This window comes from Taudactylus pleione, unplaced genomic scaffold, assembly GCF_031769625.1.
Source record: "Taudactylus pleione unplaced genomic scaffold, aTauple2 ptg000749l, whole genome shotgun sequence".
NCBI classification, from domain to species: domain Eukaryota; kingdom Metazoa; phylum Chordata; class Amphibia; order Anura; family Myobatrachidae; genus Taudactylus; species Taudactylus pleione.
The window spans coordinates 2,291,245-2,306,120 of record NW_028285151.1 but is presented as its reverse complement, the minus strand read 5'-3'; the positions used below and the strand labels follow the sequence as shown (position 1 = coordinate 2,306,120).

Below are 14,876 nucleotides of genomic sequence, written 5' to 3'. Positions count from 1 at the left end.
AACAACTTATCATATGTGAATGTAGCATTAGACATTATTGCTTGTACAGCTGTCATTTCTCCTTATTCAGTATAGAGCATATTTTTACATTATGTTCATGATTGCTTATGTAGCATCAATAAATGTGTCTCATTTCAGGATCATGTCTATCAGTGCATAATGAAGAACCTAGTGGATGATATAATTTCGGGGTACAGTGCTGCTATATTTGCGTATGGCCCAACAGGTAATATTAATATTATTAATACATAAGTCTAATTGTTTATATTGTGTGTATAAAAGTAGTGAGCTGGTGAAATGAGTGGTGGTAAAACATATGCACCATCTGTATTGTTAGTAATTGTGAGCTAGTAGTTTCCTTACAGGCTGTGTAATTATCCAGGTGGTTCCAGAAAGTGAGGCGTTAGGTACATGGCACAATCCGGGTCTGAGCACTGAATCCTCAGTCTAGTGCTGACAGATACAGGATAATAGAGTAACATTTAATTGAAAACATCCAACAAGGGCACAAGTCATAGTTCTTTAATATATCTCTTCTATTTGGGGCATGGTAATAGCATGAGAATGGTGACAAGTGTGGTAGTTAGAAGGTATATCTCATTTACCAAAATATTGTTATAGATTTGGTCTATAGTCTAACAATTTATTACACTATAGATGTACAGGTAAAAGTATTGAATCGCATAACTATGTTACAATGTTATTTTGTGTTTAATAAAAAGCCCCCAATTGTGCAAATTTTAGATTCTTATATATCATCTTAAATGATGTTTACATTTTAATTGTTACATTGTCAGCTTGTGATAGGCTGTGGTTACCGCTGCTTCTAACTCTCACTGACCAGGGAATAGGTGCACCCATCACCAAATGTGGAGGTAGCATTTTATGGGCAGAACAAATATACAATAGTGCATAGTCTATCCATTCACTAACAAGTGGTGACATCTCTGAGAGAGTGAACTGATGAGCAGCATCCTGATTAACATTGGCTTAGTCACATGATGTCTGTTATTGTTCAATACTGATATGTCACATTGTATAATTACATATCTGCCATCATTTCTTGTAACGTCAGTGAGTGTATGCTAAATACCTTTATATTTATCACAGGCACCGGGAAGACCTTTACTATGATGGGCAATGGCCATGAGCCCGGAGTGATATTTCGCGCTCTGAAAGATCTATATAAGACTATCGAGGTGCAGAGAGGGCAGAATAAGTTCTCAGTGTCAGTGTCCTATGCTGAGGTAAATATGTGAGGAATATGTGCTGGTTTATATTCTATGTGTCTTATTTAGAGGTGGAAGGAACTCTGGGGGTTTGCATAAGATATGCATTTACATACTGCGCATGCATAGGCAGTGACAAGCATACATAGGCCAAATAAACTGCAGCACAATTAGACATGACGCAAAGGCAGATTGGGGTGTGTGTCTACTTCCAGCCAGTGCTGGAGGGTCACATGCATCTACACAGAGTGATGATAACTGTTAGCAGTGCTGTCCTCTGATTGGCTGATTGTGTATCTACCCCATCAGATGATAGTAGTAGATTCATTAGAATCCTGGCTATGTTATATGGAGTCATGGCAATATATTCACATTACTTAATTGATACCACTAGGACTACAGCAGGACACAATCATCTCATTTGAGTTTTGAACAAGGTGACAACATATGTTTGTATTATTATTATTATCCTTTATTTATATGGAGACACAAGGGAAATGCAGTGCCTAACAAAGTACATAAACAATTGAGCAGACAAGAAAACAGTGACTTACAGTACAAGACAATGCTGAACAAATACATTGTATATAAATATTGCTGCAACATCAGTCATAACACTGAAATAAGTAGCACCGTGGCAGAAGTCAAGGGTTTGGTGCTGTATATAATAGTAAGGGAAGGAAAAGCACATGGGGAAAGAGGGTCCTGCTCATGGAAGATTACATTCTAAATGGTAGGGGCAAACAGACAGGGGGTGACACAGATGGGATAGACAGTGAGCATGGGACAGTGTTATAATGAGAGATGGAAGGCTTTGATGAAGATGTGCATCTTGAGAGCCCGTTTTATAGAGAGGTGGAGAGTCTGACAGGGAGAGGTAGAGAGTTATCAGGGGTAGGGAGCAGCATGTGCAAAATCTTGGAGGCAGTCATGGGAAGAAGCAATCGGTTGGCAGGAGAAGCAGCGTTCATTAGTGGAGAAAAGAGGGCAGACGGGAGTGTGAAGGGAGATGAGGTCAGAGATGTAACTGGGAGAGGATAGGGTGATGGCTTTGTAAGTGAGTGTGAGGAGATTAATTTGGGTTCTGAAAGGGAAGGGCTTGTAGGAGAGGGGAGGCAGATGTAGAACGTTTGGAGAGGAAGATGAATGAAATAATCTTTTTATGTGTCCTCCTTATGTACATTCTGCGCACATATGCGCCGAACTGATCCTTCTACTTATAATAACATGTAATTGGGCATAGCTAGCAATTACCAGGCCCTTAACAAAGTTTGAGGGGGAAATTAAGAACCCCTGCTCTGCTTTTTTGAAAATGCATTAGGACTGGTGCAGAACTAAAAGCTAAGATGGGCCGCTGCCCTATATGTAAATTCCCCAAAAACCCTTTCTTCGTGATATACAGCATCTGGAGAACTACAAGTAACACATGCTCTTTCCAGAGAGTAATTGTGGATTACACACTTGTGCTTGTATTGCAGTGAGTGATAATTCCTTGTGTTGCAGAGAGTGATTATACCTTCATTACATTTGCAGGTCTACAATGAAACCATTCGGGACCTGCTAAGACCGTCCTCTGGATGTTTAAACCTTAGAGAGGATCCCTACGGCAACACCAAGATAGAAGGGATCGCTGAGTTCTTCCCCAGCAGCCCTGAAGAGGTGACTATCATTAGTCTGTGCTACCCTTATGCAGCATCCATGCTTCATCACTAGTCATCCCTGTCTATATTAATATTATTATTATTATGATTATTATTATTATTATTATCCTCTTTTATTTATAAGGCACCACAAGGGTTCTGCAGCACTGAACAAGGGGGAAATGACAATTCTGTCTGTAAAGAACCTATTAATGTGTGTGTGAATAAGCAGAGCCCATGACTATGTGATCACTGGTGTAGGGACCCTGCTTTAGCTATAACACATGGGCAAGTGTAACTTTATGAGTTGTTTTGTATAACCACAAGAGTGTTGGTGCATCGATCTATATTACTTTCTTTTTCAGGTCATAGCATTACTGACTAAAGGGAATAAGCGCCGCTCTAAGGCAGCCACAGCTGCCAATAAGAACTCATCCCGCTCCCATGCTGTTGTACAAGTCACCGTAAAGCAGACGAGCAGTGATGGAGTGTGCACGGGCCGGCTGTACATGGTAGACCTGGCGGGATCAGAGCGAGCATGCCAGGTATCACTTTTATTTTACATCTCATTATCATTTCTTTGTATTTCCCCTGCAATGCCAAAAAGGTAAATATCGTAAGTTTGCTATCCTTCTGCAGAGTTCATGCTTCACCACTAGTCAACACTGTCTACTCTACAGAGAGAATATTTATCAGTCACATCAGTCCCTGGTCCATTGCAACCTACAGTATACGATGGGGGCAGGGCCTGACAATGCAAATTTAACTAGGGCGTGGCCAAATGATGCAATTCTTGTATAATTGCTTCATTAAGCCCCGCCCTCTACACAGGAATTTGCGATTGTTCTGGAAATTTTCCCCCATTCTGCCCACTTCACTAGGAAGTGGGCAGGAATGCGGCAGAAGTGCCTACTCTATCGGTGGTGTGGGGAGTTACCTGAAAAATTGTGAGTCTCCAGCGACTCCTGTGAGCGTAGGCATGCATGCTGTATACTCTAACACACACCTACACACACACTCTCGCATACAAGGATCCAATTTTTTGGCCAGCAGCCAATTCAACTGCCAGTATGATTTTGGAGGAAACCAGAGCACCCAGAGAGAATCCACGCAGTTGCAAAGAGGAACATACAATATGTTTTCAGGAATATAGAAGGTTACTAAAGCTGCACTATGCTAAATGCTTTGGTGTTGCACCAGTGAGCACAGATAATTCACTCAGAGCATGCCTGGGTGTATGCCTACTATCTGCTCTAAGGGAATGCCTCTGCCAACTGGAGAACAATCTCCAGATGTGCACTGTGCAAGATTTTGTTCCAGTCCTGCTCTGTATGATGAGGAGCAGTGGTGCCCCATCACTATACATATTATGCTAGGGACACCTTTACTCCTCCCAACTCCTCCCCTTCACCTTTATATTCTTCTGCTCCTCTGCAAATGCCGCCACCTTTCTTGGTAAAGTTAAACCCTGATGGAAATCTAGCTGCACTCGCACACAAAGCCATAACAGGGCATAATTGCACCCTGTGCCAGTCCCGCCCCCTGAGCGTACCATGTCATGATGTTGCATGTACTGTGTGACATCATTATGTCATGTAGAGGGGCTGTGGTTGGCAGCTCCAATAAGCACAGCACTGGCTGGGTGCCCTCAGGATGCCCGATGGGCTGCATATACTGTGCAGGGTGCCCATCTGGAGTGTCTGCAGGTTGCTCTGTGGGTGCTGCAGCAGGGTTCCAGGCACCCTCCAGGAGAAAGGGCCGTGGGGTGGCACTGGTGGCCCATAGCTCGCACAAAATTGAGGCACATGATAAGACCAAAGCTGCTCCTGCACTGTGCAACGTAAATAAGAATCCATTATGTGTATAATTATCAGAGAGCTAAGTAGTCCTAGGATAGTCCTTTTCTTGTATTCCGAGGTGGCATGTAAAGTAAGCTCTTTTCTTTGATTAAAGCTCTCATGAATGTTGTCATTTGTTTTTGCATCTTTTTGTATTGAAGACGTTATAACAGAGCCTTTCAAGCATGGCCTTTCCGCCCTTAGAGCGGTGATTCCCAATCTGTTACCGGCCACCGCCCCCTTGGTTACTTACATTTATTTCAGTGACCCCCAACCCCTGACACCTTACTCATACAAATTATATAAATTTTTGATTAATGTCATTTTCTAATTAATAACATAGACCAGTATCAAATTAATGATACTAATAATGGAGTTAAATTACATGCAGTAAGAAAAGCATTTCAGCCAATATCACTAACTAAAACAAAGGTGAATGAATATTCACTGTCTTAGGACACAAATGGAGTAAATTGTGTAAATAATTTTATCATAGTTTATGTGTTTGTACCACATCTACTGTGACCGAAGTCAGATGTATCTTCATTATCTTTTCTGTTTCTATGTCAGACTAAGAACACTGGCCAAACCCTGAGAGAAAGTGGCTATATAAACCGCTCCCTTCTGGCCCTAAGGAACTGCATCACAGCGCTACGCAAAAGACCAGGCAGCCATATCAATTATCGGGACAGCAAATTGACCTGGCTGCTAAAGGTATGTTATTACTATGAGATTTCCTACATACATATGACAATACAACTGTACCTGATGTCAGGGCCAGTAATAAGAGAGAAGGGCCCTGTGTGCCATCTCCATGCAGGTCTCCCCCTTCTCTTACAGACACATGCACTAATTATACTCTGGCACTGCGCTTTCTCTACTGGGCATGTGCGGAACTCTGGAAATATGGCACTCATGTCATTTTCCTGTTGACTACATTGGTGATTATAGCAGCACTGGCAGAGTGTTAAGTACAAGTTATGGGTGCAGGGTGTGCAGTGTGAGACCACTAGACATGTACACCATATACCCTGCACCCATTATAGATACACCAAGTGGTGTATCTATAATGACTGCAGAGTGTGCAGTTCAGGGGGGGCTCACACCGCACACCCTGCATCCATACTTTTTTTTTATACTCATCTCCTCTAAGCCCCTCGGAGTAGCGCTACACAAAGTGCCTGGAAAATTGCTGCCGCGGCCCTCTCCCCGGCATTTTGTGCATGTGCAGTAAGAAGTCACCAGGGAAAATGGTTGCCACGCCATTTTCCCATTGAGAAGCTCATGCACAGTAGACTCTGGGCACACTCTAGTGCCCAGAGTCTACTGCTGCTGTCAGTTTGCCGACGGCAGCCGGGGAGAGAGGAGGGGTCCCTGAATGGGGAGTGAACATTGGCCCCCTCCTCTTTTAATACGCCCCTGGATACACCCATGGCTGATGTATAAATAGCATTAGTCACTTCTTAGATATCTTTTTGGGATACAAGCTTTCAGGAATATGAATGTGAGACTTTATTATGCCCTGGTACTAAAGGGGTGTGTGCTCTGGTGTATGGGGGTGTGGCCACAGCCCATTTGTAAATGCTGAGGCGTTGTGTAAAGGGGGGTATGGCCATAGCATTCATGCCGGAACCCCAGTCATCAGGAATATTGCTCTTAACACATTGTTCTGCTGTTTTATCTCAGACAATGGATGCAATCAATCATGATTTTAGTAATTAGTGCAATCATTTGTTTCTCACAGATATAGTATAAAACAATAGTAGATCTATAAACTGCTCCTTACAATGTGTAAGGATTTCACAGTGACCTCTCCTATAACCAGAGCTTTATCTATCACAGGGCGCACTGAGTGGCAGGAGCAGAATGGTGATGATCACACACATCAGCCCTGCGGATGCTGCCTATGAAGACTCTCGCAGCACACTCACCTATGGGAACAAGGCCAAGCACATCAAAACACTGGTGAGCAGCCCCCAAGGGGTAATGGCATATTTATCTATGCTACTGGGTAGAACATTGTGAACATTCAAAATGAGTTTTATTAGAAGATTGGTTGGAATGTGATCTTTTACTTTCTATTAGAACTTCAGCTACAAATTAAAATATGTTAAAATTATATACTACAGGCTGAATCAGTGATAAAAGCTACACCTGTGGTATTACATGTCTGTGTGAGGACACGTAGGTTACCCATCCATAAGCTCCTGTTTACCTATATTCTCTGAGTGTGCCGGTGCCCAGTAACTAACTCTCTGCTGTTTACCCTTCCTCCTGCAGGTGGAGAGGAACCGTGTTTGTGCCCCCCACAAAATCCCTGAGGCTACAGGAGAAGACAAAGTGCATCTGAAAGACTCTCGTCCTCCAGGTATTTTTGTTTCTTGTAATGAAAAGATTGAGGGATCTGTTTATCATAGTTGTAGACTAAAAATCTGTATCCCCACTTATCTCAGCAATACAAATTGTAGTTACACCACAAGTTACCATGCTGGGTGGTTGGGAGGTGTGTACATATGCTGGTGTTTACAGTTGCAGATTTGGCAAAGGAAGCAACTGACCCAAGAACAATAGGAAGAAATAGGCAGTGGCATTAAAAGGGGGGTGCGGGCCACACCTGGGTGTCACCCGCCGAGGGGTGCCACCAAGGTGCAGACTCCCTCTCAGTGACAGGAGCCGGGTGCTGCACTGTAGTATTAAGTCATGCACACAGGACAGGGCAGTCTGAACCTCTTCCACCCCCCAGTAAAAAGCAGCACTGGACAACAGGGTTCAGGCCGCGAGGCCAAGCCCCCTTCCCGCAAGGCCAAGCACACTGCCCGCAAGGCCATGCCCCCTTTTCGGTGGCCAGCATCCCTCCCCACACCAGGTGACAACATGGGGAGGGACCCCACTGCAAATAGGAGTTTACACTTCCAATCTATAACCCATTAACTAAGTGAGGCAAAACATGTACCAGACATAGTAGTAACTGTACTGTTGCTATATTCTTTTCCACAGAGCCAGCCCATAAGGACCATAAGGACAAAGCCCCCAGTTACAATAACACTGGTTCTATGAGACGCTCAGAGTAAGTAATTTGTGCAGATATAGCATGAACAATATGTAACAATATGATTTATAGAGATAAATGTAAAATTATGAAAGTTAGTGTAATTTATAGATATGAATAGATTGTGATGAAGTCTTTTTTTAGCTATCACTATATATATATATATATATATATATATATATATTAATCATAATTCAGCATAATATCTAGCTATGGGTACATTATTATATTATACTAACCTTAGCTATTGGTACATTCTCATGGATTCCTTTAGGTGCAAATGTGTCTGTTTTCTTTTTTTAGGGCTTTGCTGCCTAAATTGTCATCCGTGGTCCCTATGCCAAGAAAAGACCTGGCAGTACCTGAGCCCGTGGTCTCTATGCCAAGAAAACATCTAGCAATATCTGAGGCTGTGGTCCCCAAGCCAAGAGAACACCTGGCAGTACCTGAGGTCGTGGTCCCCATGCCAAGAGAACACATGGCAATACCTGAGGCTGTGGTCCCCATGCCAAGAGAACAATTAGCAGTACCTGAGGCCGTGGTCCCCATGCCAAAAAAACACCTGGCAGTACCTGAGCCTGTGGTCCCCATGTCAAGAGAACACCTGGTAGTACCTGAGACCTTGGTCTCCATGCCAAGGAAACACCTGGCAGTACCTAAGGTCATGGTCCCTATGCCAAGAAAACACCTGGCAATACCTGAGGTAAGTGCTATCAGTGTCATTGTGGTTACTTACCTTGTCCTAGTATTTATATCTCTTTGCCATACAATGAAATACTTATTACACTGACATTTACATCTTATATTACTCCACAAGTATCACAATTTACACACAATATGAGAACGGAAAAAGAAGTTTCTTGGAATACAAATGATCTTGCAAAAACATAGTCCATTATAATTGTAAATTAAATAAAAATAATTGGTAGTGGACAAGTCCATGGCCGTGATTCAATTCAAAGAGATGATGAATAGCCCCGGGAGGGAGCTCCCAGAGCTAATTAATTCAGCCTGATGTTTGGCCCGACTAAAGTAATTATTCTCGCACCCTCCTGGGGGTGCGAGTAGAAATCCAACAACAGCCTCGCGGCCGGCACTTTAGTCAGAGAATGCCAGTTCTCGCAACTAAACACCAATGTTAAGTCACGAGAACCGGCATTCTCCGACTTAATTGCACGCTGAATTGAATCGCAGCCAATAAGATAAGCTACATGTATAAAACTAAGAAATGAAAACAAAGACATGAAAAACCTCTAAATAAAACTAGTAAAACAAATATATTCCAATTATATATAATATATCTAGTCATCCATTGTAGTATTGTAGAATTAAATACTGAAATTCTGTTAGAAATTCAGCTGGCAATTAAAATATGTTAATAAAATCTACTACAGGCTCAATAAGTGATAAAAGCTACACCTGTGGTATTACATGTCTGTGTGAGGACACGTAGGTTACTCATCCATAAGCTCCTGTCTCCCTGTGTACTCTGATTGTGCCAGTGCCCAGTAACTAACTCTCTGCTGTCCACCCTTCCTCCTGCAGGTGAAGGCGCACCATCTGAGTCTGGCCCACAAAATCCCTGAGGGTGCCAGAAAAATCAATGTTCAGCTGAGACTCATCCCCCAGGTATTCTTGTACCATGTAATTAAAAGTTTAAGGGGTCTGTTTATCATAGTTGTGGACTAACAATCTGCATCACAGCTTATCACAGTAATACAAATTGTAGTAACCCCGCAAGTTACCATGTTGGGACATGTGTACGTATGCTGGTCTTTACAGCTATGCAATACTTATCTATGTTACTGGGTATAACTGTGGTGCAACAAGGGATTTATGTGGACACGTAGGTTACCCATCCACAATCTCCTGTCTCCCTGTTTCTCTGAGTGTACCAGTGCCCAGTAAAAAACTCTCTGCTGTCTACCCTTCCTCCTGCAGGTGGAAAGGAACCGTGTGTGTGCCCCCCACAAAATCCCTGATGCTACAAAAGAAGACAAAGTGCAGCTGAAAGACCCTCGTCCTTCAGGTATTTTTGTATCTTATTATGAAAAGATTAAGAGGTCTGTTTATCATAGTTGTGCACTAATAATCTGCATCACCACTTATCGCAGCAATACAGATTGTAATTACACCACAGGTTACCATGCTGGGTAGTTGGGAGGTATGTACTGTACGTATGCTGGTCTTTATAGTTGCAGATTAGGCAAAGGAAGCAACTGACCCAGGAACAATAGGGATTTACACTTCCAAACTGTAATCCATTGATTTAACAAAACATATACCAGACATAGTAGTGACTGTTCTATTTCTGTATTATTTTCCATAGAGCTAGCCCATAAGGACCATAAAGACAAAGCCCACAGTTTCAGCAACACTGGTCCTATGAGACGCTCTGCGTAAGTACTTTGTGCAGATATCACATGAACAATAAGTAACAATGTGATTTATGGATAGAAATGTAAAATGAGTAAAAGTAGTGTAATTTATAGATAAGAATAGTTTATTATGAAGTATTTTTTAGCTATTACTATTTAAATGTTAATCATAATATACCATTATATGTAGCTATGGGTACAGCATTATATTGTGCTAACCTTAGCTATTGTTACATTCTCCTTGGAGTCCTTTAGGTGCAAATGTATCCGTTTTCTCTTTTTAGGGCTTGGCTGCATAAGCTGCCCCCTGTGGCCCCCATGCCAAGAAAACACCTGGCAGTACCTGAGCCCATGGTCCCCATGCCAAGAAAACACCTGGCAGTACCTGAGGTAAGTGCTTTCAGTGTGATTGTGGTTACTTACCTTTTTATTATGTCCTAGTATTTATATCTCTGTCATACAATGTATTACTTATTACACTGACATTTACATCTTATATTACGCTACAAGTGTCACAATTTATACACAATATGAGAAAGGAAAAATAAGTTTCTTGTAATACAAATGATCTTGCAAAACATAGTCCATTATAATTGTAAATTAAATAAAAATAATTGGTAGTGTACAAGTCCATGGCCGTGATTCATTTCAAAGCGATCATGAATAGCCCCCGGGAGTGAGCTCCCAGAACTATTCAATTCAGCCTGATGTTTGGTCCGACTAAAGTAATTCTTCTCGCACCCTCCTGGGGGTGCGAGTAGAAATCAGGCAAAAGCCTCGTGGCCGGTACCTTAGTCGCAGAAGGCCGGTTCTCGCAACGAAACACTCATGTTAAGTCACGAGAACCGGGATTCTCTGATTTAACAGCACGCTGAATTAAATTGCAGCCAATAAGATAAGCTAAATATATAAAACTAAGAAATGTGAACAACAGCATGAAAAAAACTCTAAATAAAACTAGTAAAATAAATATAGTCCAATTATATATATCTAGTCATCCAGTGTAGTATTATAGATTAAATACTGAAATTCTATTAGAAATTCAGCTGCCAATTAAAATATGTTAATAATATCTACTACAGGCTCAATCAGTGATAAAAGCTACACCTGTGGTATTACATGTCTGTGTGAGGACACGTAGGTTACCCATCCATAATCTCCTGTCTCCCTGTGTGCTGTTGCCCTGTAACTAACTCTCTGCTGTCCACTCTTCCTCCTGCAGGTGAAGGCGCACCATCTGAGACTGGCCCACAAGATTCCTGAGGGTGCCAGAGCAACCAATGTTCAGCTGAGACTCGTCCTGCAGGTATTGTTGTAACATGTAATTAAAAAGTTAAGGGGTCTGTTTATCATACTGTAGTTGTGGAGTGACAAACTGCATCACAGCTTATCACAGCAATACAAATTGTAGTACCCTGCAAGTTACCATGCTGGGACGGTTGGGACATGTGTACATAAGCTGATCTTTAGAGTTGTGCAATATTTAAAAAAATAAAAAAGACTGCCTTGGGATATGCTGTAATGGAGTGTATATTGCATAGGACTGGAATGCAGATTAGACAAAGGAAGTGACTGGTCAATAGGAACAAATAGTGGCTTATACTTACAAATTTAAAAACTATAATCCTTTCACTAACTGATGCAAATCATATACCAGACATAATAGTAACTGTACTATTTCTGTTTTCTTTTCTATAGGACCAGACTGGAAGGACAACAGTCTCAGTTCCAGGGACATTGTTCTTATGAGATGCACGTACGTACTTTGTGCTGATATCGCATGAACAATATGTAACAGTGGGAATTATGGATACAAATTTTACATAATGAAAAATAGTGTAATTTATAGATAAGAATAGATTATAATGAAATATTTTTAGTTAGTTCTATTTAAATGTTAATCATATTCCATAATACAGGGCCGTAACTAGGGTGTTGCGGCCGCTGCCTCTGCACAGAGTCAACATGCCCTGAGGGTGGAACCAGTTGCCCGACGCAATCTCTATTTGCCACTGGACGCCCGTTGCTATGTATAAGTAGCAATGCATCCGGCTACTTTACTGCAGCAGCAGCCCTGCCTGTCACTCTCAGGTTGCTCCACCTACAGACCCGTGTGCAGGGATGGGAGAGAATCCATGACATCTCTCCTCATCCCCCACATTTCCAAAAGGAGCTATTTGTTGGAAATTGGAATGGGCGCGCAGGACATGGCAGTAGTGACAGGCAGCATGACAGGTCCGGCACCAGTATCCTACATAGAAGGGCCCAGTGTGAGTGCCACTTTGACACACTGGACTCCAGTGCGCAGTCACAGCAGGTAAATAGGTTATAAATATCAAAGTGCCCTGATACTGACATTTAAACCATTTTAACTATAGTAAAGCGAATATAAAAAATGTAAAGTATTAATGCAGCAGTTTCAGGGACACTGGAACCACATATATTATGCTATATTACTTTAGACCATGTGGATATTTTTCATCTACGCAGCAGATTTCATGTCAGTAATCTAATGTAAGGACACTTCTGCCAGCCTCCACTATAAGGAAATGATGTCCTACAGACAATAATATATTGTGTTCAATTGTGTTCTTCGATCTATGGGCCTGATTCAGACCCGGACACTATTTGCGTCCGCTCGCTGGCTAAAAGGGTTCGGCTATTTAAATCATGTGCTCACACTGCGTCGCGTAAAGCCACTCACTAATATCAAGCGGCCACACTATGCGCTCACACCTGTATAAAGACGCCCCTTTGCCACTCGCAACACACGTCATCTCCGGCAGTTGTAGTTGTAGGGGCACTGATGCTGCTTCTTGCACAGGGCACCACAATGTCTAGTTACGGCTCTGCCATAATATCTACTTATGGATCCCAATCATATACAGTACTAATCCAGTGGTTCCCAAACTTTTTCAAATCATCAAGCCCCAGAGTATAAGCATTTTTTCCACGGCACCTCTGGGCCACAGTTTCTTAATGAGAAATTCAGCAAAAATGAAATGAAGTAAATTGTGCTTATATGTCACCCTTAGGTTCAGTTATGTGGTGGGTGTCAGGGCTGCGCTTCTTTTTGTCTACATATTTTATTATTGGCAGCCATTAGCACTGGTTTTGCCTATCACACTGTCTAAAAATCATGTTGAGGCACCCCAGGGTGCCACTGCACACAGTTTGGGAACCACTGTACTAATCTATGCATCTCAGTAACTATCATAGAGCATATTACATTTTACTTAAAATGTAATTGTAATATATTTAGATTTCTATATAATAAATAATATAGAATAACTGATGAGTATAAAATAAGGACAATGTGCAAATTAAGTGAATCAGCCTCATTAAGTTGTATAATGTTCTCATGGAGTCATTTAGGTACAGTACTATGGTGTCTTTTCTCTTTTTAGGGGTTTGCGGCAGAAATTGCCCCCTGTGATCTGTATGCTAAGGAAACATCTGGCAATACCGTAAGTGCTTTCAGTGTGGCTACTTTCACTTTCCTTATGACCTAGCATTTTTTTTTAGGTACAGAATGCCGGCATCCGGGCAGGGATAGAATTCTGACACCTGTCGGTAAGTATCCTCATCCTACCCCTCCCACCTTGCAGCCTAACCCTAACCCTCCTCCTACCCCACTACTTACCATCGGGATGCCTGCGCCAGGATTCTGACTGGTGTCGGGATTCCGGCGCTGGCATTCTGAGCCCTGGCATCCCAACTGCCAGGATTTAAACTACATCCCATTTATACATCTATTTGTCATACCAATGTAATTCTTATTACACTGATATTTGCATCTCATATTACTCCTCGTGTATCAATTATTTTATACACAATTTGGAGAAAGGAAACATAAGTTTCTTGTAATGGAAATGACAGGGCAGAGACGTAGGACCCGAGGATCACTATTGCAATCGCAGCTCCCTAAACGCACGCAGGTCTGCTGAGAAAATATGAATATGTTCGCTATCGCAATACCGTCTCACTGCCATCATAGATGCCTACTGCCTCCCACAACCGCTATCTGACATCCATAAAACTTTGCAAACCTCAATAAACATTGGTAACAACTGACAGAGTACCATTGGTCCCTCACGCAGAATTACAGCAGCCCTGATGTTACTTAGAAATTGCTAACCTCGTTGCACACAGTGAGTGCTCAAGCTGCGTATGCAATCGCACTGGCTAATTTATGCACGGCCGTGCAACGGCGTTCAAACGGACAGACACGCCTGTGTTTCTCCGATCACCCCCCCATCACCACTCCCAAATGCTCACTACGTGTCACTCATTCTGCGTGGTCTCCGTGATCGCAGTGCGATCACAGTGGTGTCTTCGCGAATGTACACTGCGATGCATGTGTAGTACGCAACAATCGCCCATCTACGTATGCTTTAGCAATAGCGATCTGTAATGGATCAGGCCCATAGGCCATTATAGTTGTTAATTAAATAAAAATAATTGGCAGATTTTAATTTATTGTGTCCAGCAGTGGACAGGTCCCTAAGATAAGCTACATACTGTATATAAAACTAAAAAAATGTGAACCTAAGCATGAAAAACCTCCATATAAAACTGGAAAAAATATACATTCCAATAATATATAATATATCTAGTCATTCATTATAATGTTTAGATTGAAGCTATCCTTGTAGTAAAATATGAACCTTTATTTCTATTTAATTAATACTGCCCTTGAGGATATGAGAGTAGTTACCATTCCCACCTTCTCCCCAAATCCT

The 14,876-nt window shown here is 42.0% G+C and overlaps 1 protein-coding gene across 1 annotated transcript in view; it reads left to right on the top strand.

The window, feature by feature from the left end:
• LOC148477098 (uncharacterized) overlaps positions 1 to 14,876 on the top strand; it is a 58,180-nt gene that overhangs the window by 42,626 nt on the left and 678 nt on the right. Inside the window, exons 5-20 of the mRNA XM_088457280.1 lie at positions 139 to 226; positions 1,111 to 1,247; positions 2,763 to 2,888; positions 3,235 to 3,414; positions 5,278 to 5,421; positions 6,550 to 6,672; positions 6,988 to 7,075; positions 7,705 to 7,774; positions 8,060 to 8,459; positions 9,302 to 9,385; positions 9,698 to 9,785; positions 10,086 to 10,155; positions 10,419 to 10,524; positions 11,357 to 11,440; positions 11,833 to 11,890; positions 13,542 to 13,601. Of these exons, the coding sequence (XP_088313406.1) occupies positions 139 to 226; positions 1,111 to 1,247; positions 2,763 to 2,888; positions 3,235 to 3,414; positions 5,278 to 5,421; positions 6,550 to 6,672; positions 6,988 to 7,075; positions 7,705 to 7,774; positions 8,060 to 8,459; positions 9,302 to 9,385; positions 9,698 to 9,785; positions 10,086 to 10,155; positions 10,419 to 10,524; positions 11,357 to 11,440; positions 11,833 to 11,883 (1,839 nt within the window). The 3' untranslated portion in view covers positions 11,884 to 11,890; positions 13,542 to 13,601. The remainder of the gene's footprint in view (positions 1 to 138; positions 227 to 1,110; positions 1,248 to 2,762; positions 2,889 to 3,234; positions 3,415 to 5,277; positions 5,422 to 6,549; positions 6,673 to 6,987; positions 7,076 to 7,704; positions 7,775 to 8,059; positions 8,460 to 9,301; positions 9,386 to 9,697; positions 9,786 to 10,085; positions 10,156 to 10,418; positions 10,525 to 11,356; positions 11,441 to 11,832; positions 11,891 to 13,541; positions 13,602 to 14,876) is intronic.